Source organism: Danio aesculapii, chromosome 4 (assembly GCF_903798145.1).
Source record: "Danio aesculapii chromosome 4, fDanAes4.1, whole genome shotgun sequence".
In the NCBI taxonomy this organism is placed as follows: Eukaryota; Metazoa; Chordata; class Actinopteri; order Cypriniformes; family Danionidae; genus Danio; species Danio aesculapii.
In genome coordinates this window covers 3,138,385-3,151,030 of record NC_079438.1, presented here as the reverse complement: position 1 = coordinate 3,151,030, position 12,646 = coordinate 3,138,385, and the positions used below count along the sequence as shown (strand labels likewise).

Here is a 12,646-nt window from a genome sequence, read left to right as displayed (position 1 = left end):
TCTCAGCAACCAACCTTGTTAATTCATACACATGCTGTCAAATGACTAATTGCATCCAAAATAAGATATATATATATATGATGAGATGACTGGACAAAAAAGAATCACAGGGTTGACGTGACGTGATGTATATATAAACCCTTAAAACCTTGCTTAGTTTTTGGAACACAAAATACTATATATATATATATATATATATATATATATATATATATATATATATATTATTATGTTTTTAATGAGTTTAGAATATCATGAGGATGAGTTATAGCTAACAAAATTGACATTTTTCAATGAACTATTCCTTGAAGAGGTAATGTGTGATATTAAACATATAAGCACAGGTTGGGTAGCCAATAGTTAAAAAAGAACATGTCCAGCTTAGCTTTCATGGCTTCCCATTTTTCTACATCAAAGTGTATACGTTCCAGGTGGAAATCATTTCTGGATTTGACAAAAAAGTCACACCATGTCAACCCTGTGATTCCCATTTGTCCAGTCATCTGATAGTGGTATTCGTGACTGGTTTTGAGACCCAGTACACCATCTGCTCCTAAAGAAAGGTACTTGCACTCTAAGACACTGTCCACATCCGGACACTTAATTTCAAGTAACCCCAGAGCTCCAGTGCTGTCGACCACCTTTCGATCAGGAGACGTGCCTAAATGGGGGGCATGAGGGTTTATGACAAAGCCGCAAGGGTAAACCTGATTGTTGGTGATCTGCTTGTATTGTGCAGCTGCGACTGGCTCCAGTTCCAGTCCCCTCTTCATTGCTGGTGTCTGAACTATTTTTCGTTTCTGCATGCTGGTGGCAAGGCTGTTGAAGTCTGCAAATCGTGAGACTATCCTCTTAAAGGTGGATGATGTCAGACGCTGGGAACGCAGACGTTGCCAAACTTTACTGTTGCTCTGCCCCCTTGTTTCTTTCTCTAGTACCTCAGCATCAGGGTGTGTAACAGTCAAGCCACTATAGAAAATGCTCTCATGCTCACTGAGAGCTGTTGAGAAAGAACATGGCTGTGGTGGGAGAGGAAAAGGTGGGTAGGAGTCTGTGGTGGTAGTGGGCAACCTCACAACTTGGTAGGTCAATGCTGATCCATGTGGCATATATCCAAATTCAGTAGCTACTTTTTCCACTGGGTGTGCCTTTGATGCCTGCAGCAGTTTAAACATTTGGCTGTTGCTTCCAATTTTACTTAGATTGTCGTGAAGGTCATTAGCAAATTGATCGCTTGGTAGAGGAGTTGAAACAGGACAATAGACATTTGGGGTAATACCATGACTTGATCTTTTTGTTTGGGATGGATTAGCTGCTGGTGGCTTTAATTTTGTTATACTAATTATATTAATAGGTTTAGGGGCTAGACCAGTAGAGCGAGGAGGAATATGCCATGTCTGTGGCATGGAGGTTTGGCTAACAATGGGTGGAACGGATATGTACTGCATTTTAATGTAGTGTGCCAGGGTATACAGCAGCCCTATTTGGTGGTTGCAGTGACCCAGGCCAGCTTTGCAGTTGCAATTTGACTCCCCGATGACAAAACAACCTTCAGCTGGAAACTGAATCTGTAAAATAGAATCAGTAGAGGAGTCGGTATTTATTCAAAATAATGACAATATTAATCTTCAGCATGTTATTGGAACTTACTAACATTAAAATTCACAAACTATTCCAAGTTTGCCGTTCACCTTATGTTTTTGGCACTGGTTGTATTGACTATAATGTGGTAATTGTTGACAAGTACAATAATTTTACCACATTTCTGTATAACACACGTTTGTGTGTATGTATACATATTTAAGTGTGGATGTATGGACAGTGCCGGTGTTGTGCTGAGAAACGCACCAGTCTTAAAAAATAAAATTGTTATGAAGAGAATGAGGTGAGTTTCATGAATTGAACCCTTTCCCTACAGAATTTTTTTTATTTATATATATATATATATATATATATATATATATATATATATATATATATATATATATACACACACACACAATACTGATGAGATTAAGTTAAGTGAATTGGTTTATGAATTTATTTGTTAACCTTGTTAGTTTTATAATGTCACTTCTTGTTCTTGCTTTATCTATAAAAAATAATATTCATATTATGTTTTAATGTAGACTGAAAGGGGTGCATTTCTCGGCACAACACCGCAAAGACTTTTTTCTTATGTCAATACTAATTGAACATGTAGATGGAGTTAGTATTAGCATTTACTCATATGACCAGACTTATTGTGTAAATGTGATATTCTCAGAAAGACAGGGAGAGGAAAAAGAAATCGAACAGAAATGAACTTTGGCACCGGAACACGAGCGCCTGAACTTGAACTCATGTAACCTTAAATGTTACCTGCACAATATAAGGGCTATGGTTTTTTCGCATTGAGCGAAATGCCCTTGCCCTCTCAATGCAGTCTGACTCACTTTTTCTGACTGCAAACATTAGAAAACAATAATCGAAATACTTTCTAACATAATACCTGGCTAACATTACAAAGGAGGTAAATCAATAGCTTTTGAATGCTAGCAAAATTACATTTGTGTAAAGTTTAACCTTACCTTCGATATTTGTGATGTATCCCTCAATCCAATTACTGTATCCTTTCAGAAGAACAGCTCTTGGAATGCGGCACCCTTCCTCAGCCCACTTTTCCACATCTGTACTTTCAAATCGTGGCAACAGCTGGAGATTTGTAGTCCACGGCATGTTTTTGCAATGTTTACTTCAGGTTACTTCCGGGTTTCTTCCCACCGCAGCCTCGCTTTAGTTTCTTAAAATGGCGGCCGCGTGAAATAAGCCGGTATAGTATAATCCTGCACAACTGGAGTGGCTGCACTTTCAGGACCGTATTTTTAGGACTGCATCTTTGGGACCCTAGTTTTTTGTGACATCGCCACCTACTGGATTGGATGACATTGTAAAACTGCATTTCTAGGACCGCATTTTTTCGGCAGCGCCACCTAGTGGATTGGATGACACGGTGAACTGCATTTCTAGGACTATATTTTTGTAACAACGCCACCTACCGAATTTGTTTATATAGCGAAAACTTCACTTTCAGGACTGGATTCCCAGCGCCACCTACCTGATTGGATGATATAGCGAAGACTTTCAGGAACTTTTTGATGTAAAACGTACCAAAAGTTAAAGTGTAAAACACCTGCTGTGAGTAACAATTTTAAATTGAAACAAATGAATTTACAGATAAAATAGAAATTAAAAATATTTCTTAACTTTACACAAATGAAAAAGTTGAGTGCCTTAAAAGACATTTCTTGAAAAATACTGTATATGGATGAATCTCTTTGGATTAAACTAATTAGCTCAGTATCAGGACAAATACATTGAAATCAAATGTAATCAGCATATGCAGTAACTAATTTAAAACCAGTTTGTAAAGGATGTAGAGAGACATGACAGAGGATTTATTCAAGAATGTACATTTATTTAAACATCTACACACAACAGCCACAACAGCACAAGAAGCAGCATTCCTTTAGCTTCTGTGAATGAGAGAGGGAGAGAGAATCTAAATATATATAAATAAATAAATAAACAAATAAAAAGTTGAACCATTTGTTATGCAATTAAATTTAAATTAATATTTATTATAAGTAATAAAAAATATATTTTACCATGTTTAACTGTAATATATATTTCTGGTTTAAACTTATGCACTGTTAGGAGAACCAAAAAGGACACCCAACTGCCAGCTGCAAATTTTTAGGTATATAAGAGCAATACCCACCTATTGAATGGTCTCCCTTCTTTCCTAGATTTTTTGTCAATGTTTCGATTAAATTATTCTACTTCACTGAAATAGAGAACAAGCACTGATGGGTTAATGTAAATATCAGTAACAAAAAGGTTCTCTGAGCATTGTGTCAAAATAAATCATATTCTGACCTGTAATTATATTTTGTGCCAGAAAGGTAGACCTGCTCAGCATCATCTGAAGACAAACCCCTCAAGACCCCCAGAGCATGTATGATGGCCAATGAAAAAATGATTCATTTAAATGAACTAATATACCACCACTGAACAGCAAATATCATTATACATGGGTCGATAAATGAGTAACACCCAGCATGCAATTTATATACAGTAGATTTTGTAAGTGCATTATTTGGTCTGGCATACCTCTGGAAAAAGAACATCACAGATAAGCTGCACTTCATCTGTAAACCTCAGTTTTGTTGGTGTCCTGTGCAGTACGTCTTTAAGATAAGCAAAGGGATATCTTGCTCTTCCTCACTGTCTATGTAGACAGGCACCTGGAAAGATGCTTGCTTACGCAACCACTTAGAGGGCTTCCCGTTGAGTACACCCTATGGGCAAACAATGGTATAAAACAATTATTTAGAGAAACGTATTACACTAAAGACAAAGATGGATAAATGTGAAGATCGGTGAAGTACCATCAAATGCTCCTCAGACCCCTTTACTTTACAATAAAGTCCACAATTCTTTTTTCCTCTGTTGTGGAACAGCCTGAATGTGAAGTGGGATTTCCTCAGAGATGGCACACTTTTTTGGCACCCTGTACACTGGCTGAAGTTTTCCTTGGAGCAAGTTTCTGGCCTCATCGGTCCAGAAGGCAAACCACTGATTAAAAATAACAAGATTACTCTTAAATACTGCATAGCTTTTCCCTACACTACACTACCTTACAGCTGCATATAGCATGAAACAACTATTGCAAATATTTCCTATTTATCTTAAGATGATGATGACAGTCATTATACTTTATTATACATTATCCAGCAAACACATATGATAACATCCAATATATATATATATATATAAAATGGAAAACAGCACATGAAAATTTTCGAAAGTGTTACAGAGCTGCCATACCCTTCTATTTTGAAGCGCTCCATCAGAAGAATACACCACCACTTTCGAATTGAAGGCATGTCCATCTGAAAGATGCGTCACAGTGATGGGGAAAATCTTTTATTCATGATGTGTCCATTTTCTTCAAGATGAAGAGTATATAAACAAACATTTAAAGTGAGAAATTTCTTCTAACATTTTCTCTAAATCAGGGGTGTCCAAACTTAGTCCTGGAGGGCCAGTGTCATGCAAATTTTAGTTCCAACCACAATCAAACACGCCTGGGCTAGCTAATCAAGCTCTTGCTAGGCTTTCTAGAAACATCTTTACAGGTGTGAGGCAAGTTGGAGCTAAAATCTGCAGGACACCGGACCTCCAGGACCGTTTGGACACCGCTGCTTTAAATAAACTTACCTCCTGGAATTCAATTGCCACACCGGTCAAAGAGCAAAGGGTATACTGCAATAGAAAAGATGGAAAAGCTTTTATTCACAGTGTTGACAAAGGCTTGTTTATACTTAGTTAAAAACCTTAGACCTCACCATAAGCATAAAAACCCCACAGTCATTACCACAGCTCTGGCGTGGCAAGCCCTAAAAGTAACAAAAAAGATACAGATAAAGCCACTGTCTATCTCTTGTAGTTATATTTGTTTGAAATAGCCATTTGTTTAGTCACAGCAACATCATGCCCAGTCTTCTCAGTCCAGTTTCCAGGATCAATTTGTTGTGCAAGATTTCTACAAAAAAAAAAAAGGATAAGAACGCAGGCTGAGAATATCAGTACAGTCTATAGGAACGTAGGCAAAATATACCAGTACAGCCTATAAGAACACAGGCAAAATACACCAGTACAGCCTATAAGAACACAGGCAAAATACACCAGTACAGCCTATAAGAACACAGGCAAAATACACCAGTACAGCCTATAGGAACGTAGTCAAAATATATCAGTATAGCCTATAGGAATGCAGTCAAAATATATCAGTACAGCCTGTGTACTGTATCATACAGCATGTGTACTGTATCATACAGCATGTGTACTGTATCATACAGCATCTCTTCAATTCAGGCAGGGATCTCCCTTGTTGGATCGTTATATGCATCTTGAAAAAGAGAGAGCCTAATAGTTAGTGTATTTGGTAATTAAATAGGTGCATACTATGAATAATTTCTTAAGAATTAACAAATAGTTAGTTCATCACTTGCTAAGCATTAAATCTACAATAACAGACATTAGTAAGTAGTTTAAATACAGCTGCAGATGCTGTATTCTTTATTTATAATGCGATTCTTTTTTCAATAATGAAGTATTGCATTATTTACATACCAGTTATTTAAGAGTAATTGGTGCTTTAGTGATTAATGAACATGTATACATCTTATTTTTCAGGCATAGAGTAATAGTTACTCTGTAAATTAATAAATCTGGTATTAGCTCAACTTCTTAGTTTTGTGACCTAATCTAAAGTGTGGAATATTTATGATTTGTAGATCTCTTATAAATGACAAGGCTCAGTATCAAATGAAAAATAAATCTTTGCTATTTTTAAGTAAGAATAACATTACATTTTAAAAATTAAATTTGATAAAACATCAAAATATGACTATTTCGCAATATGATAAAACATTTTTAATGTTATGATGTGGTTTAAACTGTACAGTAATGTTATCTTTAGATTGCAAAGATTTGTTTTTTATTTGATTTTGTAAAGTTTTATTTTTTATTGTTTTGTTTTAATCACTGTCATTTATTTGCTTAAATAATACTTAATTTTGTAATGAAACAAAAATAATGAAATGAAACATAAATAATTAACAAATACAAAAAAACAAGCAAGCACATCATAGAGGTGCTATTAATTCAAGAATACAGCTAGCATTTGTAACTGTATTTATAAACTGCTTAACTATGTCTATTAATGTAGATTTAATGCTAATCAAATAATAAAGTAATAAGTTAACCATTTGTTAAAGCTTAATCATTTATAGTATGCAGTTTTTATAAAGTGTTACCCAACAGTTTGAGATAACCTTAATGAAAATATTCCTATAGTTTGTTTTCAATTATATTGGCCATCACTTCATATTGGCCAGGTAGATAGACATTAACATGCCTACACAATAAACATAGATAATAATGTGTAGACATAATACATGATAATAAGACTCTATATGGTCAAGGCCTGATTTATACTTGGCTAATGTGATAAAACAATGAGTAGAAGACGTTTTCACACTTTTACAGAAAATATAGGTAAATCTGAAACATCTCACACATCAACGTACTTTTTAAAATGATTAGCCGTTAAGTCAACACGCCATTAAATCTACAGTTTCATTAAACCATGGCCACGAATTGAGAACGTTGGAATATTTAATACAATTAGACAATGTATTCCCAATTCGTGGGAATAATTGATTAATAGTTAGCAGCTCTCATTTTACCTGTGTAAACTTCTCCACACTCAATATTATTAGATTTTCTTCTGGAAAAAAATCGTCACATATCGTAACATAACTTTCCACAATTTTTGTCCGAGACCCTTGAAACTGGGGTAAATCGTGCGGGCTAATCGGGCATTTTTGCATAAACTTTGCACAGTATAAAACAATAACAGTACTAAATAAACACCTTCTTTTACAGTTTAAAATAAAACCTAAAAGAAAATCGGTACTCACATTATTCTTGCCATCCATGTCGTCCATCTTATTAGAGCGTCTATGATCTAATCCGGCAGGTGGCGATGTCACAAAAAACTAGGGTCCTAAAGATGCGGTCCTAAACGTACGGTCCTGAAAGTGCAGCCACTCCAGTTGTGCAGGATCACCCTTCTCATCCATGTCGTCCATCTTATTAGAGCGTCTATGATCTAATCCGGCAGGTGGCGATGTCAGAAAAAACTAGGGTCCTAAAGATGCGTTCCTAAAAGTACGGTCCTGACAGTGTAGCCACTCCAGTTGTGCAGGATCACCCCTAAAGCGAGCGAGCCAAGGCCAGTCGCGTTTCCACTATCACTTCCGGGGCGTAATCGGGCCAAAGCGGGGCTTCCTTGGGGCCAGCGTCCGGCCTTTTTCGGCCCGCCGAAAACCTTGGGCCAAAGAGGGCCAACTGGGGCTTCGGGGGCGGGGTTACGTACAAAGGCGGAGTTTTCCTGTCAGGTAAAGAGGAGACAAGATGCTTTCTTCCCTTACATTTGTTTTGCTATCGCGCTTGATCAACTCACTCGCCTTGCAGCCAAAATCTGTGTTCGAAGTAAATGCCGCCGAACTCGAATGTCCTTATCCAGGGATCGCTGTCTGGCCTTACACCAACAGACCACAAACAGTAAAAAAGCAATCGCTTCGGTGTTCTCCATCTTCCAGCTCTCGTAGTGATGCCAGGTTCTTCTTCTTCTTCTTCTTCTTCTTCGTTTTTTGGCGAATTGCATTCTTTGTGCATATCGCCACCTACTGTGCTAGTTGTGCAACCAGATTCTGTGATTGCTCTGCCCCAATCCCACAGACCTCAGAGTCCAGGCGCCGGTTGACGCTGCGTGTTCAGCTCCTCTCCCCTGCACACTGAACTCCTTAATCTCTAGACTTGTAACAGAGCACTTATTTTATTTATTTACATGAGTTATATTTAGTTATATTATTATTATTTATATTTTATTATATCCTTTTATCTAATCCTGTATTATATAAAAAATTTATTAGAGTCCTATATCCTATACGATCATAATTAAACTCATACCCCAATAGGTATCCTATATCTTTGTCTTCCTTTCCTTTCTCCTTAAGATATTCAATTAGTTCCTTTCTTTCTTCTCTATATTTTAAACATTCATATATTACATGCTCGATTGTTTCTTTAACATAACAAGAGTCACATAATCCATCCTCATGTATACCAATTAAAAACAATGAATCATTCAGTCCGGTGTGCCCCAGTCTCAGTCTGGTATTTATCCCCTCTTCCTTCCTATTCCTTCCATGAATAATCATTTTTGTGTCTACATTATTTTTGATTTTATATAGACCTCTTCCCTTCAAATCTGTATTCCATACTCCTTTCCAATGTATTGTCACATTTTTCTTAATAATACTTTTAATTTCTCCTTTACTTAATGGAACATTAATATCTATTTCTCTTCTTTTAGTCGCATTTTTAGCTAATTCATCACTTATTTCATTTCCCACCACCCCTATATGTGCTGGAATCCAACACAACCCAACTAGAATTCCTTTCCTTTGGATTCTCCATATTAATGTAAAGACTTCATTCATTAAATCTTCTCTTGATGACTGGCTAATGACTTTAATACTGAAGCAGAGTCTGAGCAAACCACAACTCTGTCTGGTGTCACTTCTTCTACCCACATAAGTCCCACAATGATAGCAACCATTTCAACAGAATATATTGACGGTTCCGATGTTGATCTTTATTTTATAAATACCTCCAAATCAGGAACACACACTCCTATTCCTGTCACACCCTTGTCTGGGTCTTCAGATCCGTCAGGATACATTTGTGTACTGCCATAACATTTATCAACTATATGCTTATATACATTTTGTTTAAGTGTACCTGATTCCTCCCACTCATTTCTTTTATCCAAGATCTCAAGATCACTTAATACTTTCCATTCACAGATATTAGCTATTTCATTTGAAATAAATGTTAGGTCTAAACATGATACTGTATTGTCAATTATATTATACCTAGTGCCTTCTCCAGTGTTCAGGCAAACTAAAGATCTTTCTTCCATATATTGTTCTATTATTTCCCCATTATCATCTATTTTTACCAATTGTGAGCATTAAATCCCCACACCAAAGTTCTTTCTTTCCTCTTTCAACCTTTTCAAGTGAATTGATTGAAATGTTTTTACACGGATTATAAAAGTTATATATTACCAGTGAATTTCCACAATAAAAAACCTCAACCATCACACACTCTAATCCCTCCACCTCTCCCAAGACTCTGTACATCATTTCATCACTTATAAATGTAGCTACCCCTCCTCCTTGACTCCCTTCCCTGTCTTTCCATATCAATTCATAACCTTGTAAAACAAACTGAATATTTGGTTTAAGCCATGTTTCCTGCACACATATTACATTTGGTTTATATTCTAACTCTAAAACAAATTTTTTTAAACTCTTGCCCATTCGCAATCAAACTTCTTGCATTCCATTGTAGAATACTTATAACCATTAAGCTAATCAGAAACTTGAGAAGCATCATTTATTGTTGATCGAGTGAGAATGTCATGAATCATATGGGCAGAAATTCCTGTAATTCCTAAAAACTCTGCTGCAGCATCTAGAATTGTTTTAATTTTAGCTGACCTGCTTGTCATTACAGCTGTTACATTAATCACTTTGACAATAAATACCAGAAACTTCTCTTTTGTCATTATTAAGTCATTTTCCTTTATACATTTGTGATTACAATTATTTCCCTTCTGTTCCCAGTCTCAGTATTCATTTCCAGTTGTTTTTCATTGGCATCACTCTCATGGAGGACACTCTTATCTCCTTTTTCTGGCAGCTCTTGACTGCTTCTGCATATGAAACTTTGTGTTCCATCTTGAATTTCTGTACCTCTTTTGCTTTTATCTGAAATTCACATCCTCCATATGCCGCACTGTGTGGACCCCCACAATTGCATCACTTTAGATCAGTTGTACATTTGTCATATTCATGATCTTCCCCACACTTCACACATCTCATCTTTCCTCTACATACTGCAGCTACATGACCAATACGCTGACATTTGTAACATCTCAAGGGCTTTGGAATGTTTGAACCGTGTAGCTGATGTATCCCATTTTCACCTTTTCAGGCATTTCTCCTTTAAATGTCAGCAAAATGCTCATGCTTTCTTGTCTATCTCCATTTACATGTTTAAGCAATCTTCTCACATTGATTACTTTACCTGCTATTATATTTTCCTCAATCTCTTCATTGGAAATATGTGTTGGAACACCTGCAATTCCCCCCTTCTCATTTTTGGCTACTCCAATTTCTCTAGAACTTACTTTTTCTCCGTTCATCTCTTTAATTCCAAGCAATTTATTTCTTTGTGCAATGTCCTTAACTATTATTAGCACTCTTCCTTGTCCCATACATCTTGCCAAACTAACTGTTCCGATTAGCTTATCTATAGCCTTAGACAGCCCAATTGGATGTAGATGTTTCCCTGTACCTGTAACGTCATCATTACTTTATATCCTGATATTTCATTTTGCGTTTGAGCTTTCTTATTATCTTTCTCACTCGTTTTAGTCTTTTTTTATTTCCATTTACCACATTATTCGTATCCTCATAGTCTTCCTGTTCTTTATACATGGCTTTCTTACGTTTAGAGTTTTTCTTTTTGGAAAATACTTCTGTAAAGCCCATACTTTCATTTATCATTGACTCATCCGAGTCATCATCCATGATTGCACAACAAGCACAGATCAGATCAAGCGATGACTGTTTATTCACTTAAAGTTATTATTTTTAAGAAATGTTACAGATACCGCGAACTCCAGCTTGTTGTTGTCTCAATCCGTGACGTAACTTCCGCTTCCTCTCTCCTTCCCGCTCCTCTCATGACCGAAACGGCCGGTTCCGACGCTCGTGATGCCAGGTTGTGTTTGCGGTTATAATTTGAGTCTTTTGTTCCCGCTGAAGTGGGCGGGTTGTGGGATGGTTTGTGTGAAGTTTGATTCGGGGGACGTTCTGGGGGCGGTGTTTGCGTGAAGCGCTGCGAGCAACTAGCCCGACAGTGGAAACGCGACATGATTTCGGCCTCATTTCTCAACCTCCCGGGCTATTGGCCCGGCCTGGCCCGATTAAAGCCTTTGCTCGCACTGGCCCAATAGTGGAAATGCGGCTACTGAGATAAAGTTGGTTTTATATTCGCATTCGTTCATTTTAACTGTCTCTATATTGTTTACCACGCTAATTTGAATATTCGGTCAGAATTAGCATGCAAGTATGACTTCAAAACAACATTAGCACTATCTAATAGACTGTAAACAGTGCTGTACATTAACAATCATTGGCTGCTAATATAATTAGCAAAGAATACCTTTCTGAAATTATATTATCAAGGAGAATATCTGAATATAAACCAACTTTACCTCTATATGAGGCAGTGAATCTGACTGGTGTGGGCTGAAAGATCCTGAAAGCTTCCCACACTGCAAAAAAAGCCTTTCTTACGTAGAGATTTTATCTTGTTTCCAGTTCAAATATCTAAAAACTCTTAACTTTTTAGGGTTGAAGAGTTCTGCCATATGGGGTATTTCTGCATGTCTTCCTGCTGTTTATCAAGGGGAGCTTGAGCTTAAGCTACTCCTCCAACCCTAACCCCCAGTGACAGCTGAAGCTTAAGCTCCCCCTCATTGGAGGTAACCTCCACCCAAGTGCCTCAAATTCCCTCTTGCTGGAGCTCAGCTCTACCCATGTGGCTCTGCAGTGAGAACCACTTGAAGAACTGCCTGTACTGATCAGCCATTTTTCTGAAACGAGTCTGTTTTACTAAACCACAATGATCAAACGTGTGTACAAGAACTGCAGTACTTGAGTCCGGAGTCGACTTTCGCCATGGATGGTCTCTAAGATCAGACGTGCTTTCTGAAAACAAACTGTTGACTGTGACTAGGCTGCAGCTGTCACACCTGCCGCTGTCTTGACACAGTTGCCATTTTAAACAGGCAGAATCCATCTTACAAATCTGTATTACAGGAGATTACAGACTCATGAACAAGGCTTTGTCCTACGGAAAGCGTCTGTATGTGAATCGGTATGTATATTATTCA

The 12,646-nt window shown here is 37.1% G+C and overlaps 1 protein-coding gene across 1 annotated transcript; it reads right to left on the bottom strand.

Moving 5' to 3' along the window:
• Nucleotides 1-245: 245 nt before the first annotated feature.
• LOC130221957 (uncharacterized) lies at nt 246-2,829 on the bottom strand. The gene is made up of 2 exons (XM_056454550.1): nt 2,571-2,829; nt 246-1,568 (listed from the first exon to the last, which is right to left on the bottom strand). Exon 2 carries the CDS (start codon nt 1,446-1,448, stop codon nt 327-329), a length of 1,122 nt encoding a protein of 373 aa, XP_056310525.1. The 5' UTR covers nt 1,449-1,568; nt 2,571-2,829; the 3' UTR covers nt 246-326.
• Between the last annotated feature and the right edge of the window lie 9,817 nt (nt 2,830-12,646).

Coding starts and splice junctions, on each gene's coding strand:
- LOC130221957 (XM_056454550.1), bottom strand. CDS start 1,448: ATGCAGTACATATCCGTTCCACCCATTGTTAGCCAAACCTCCATGCCA.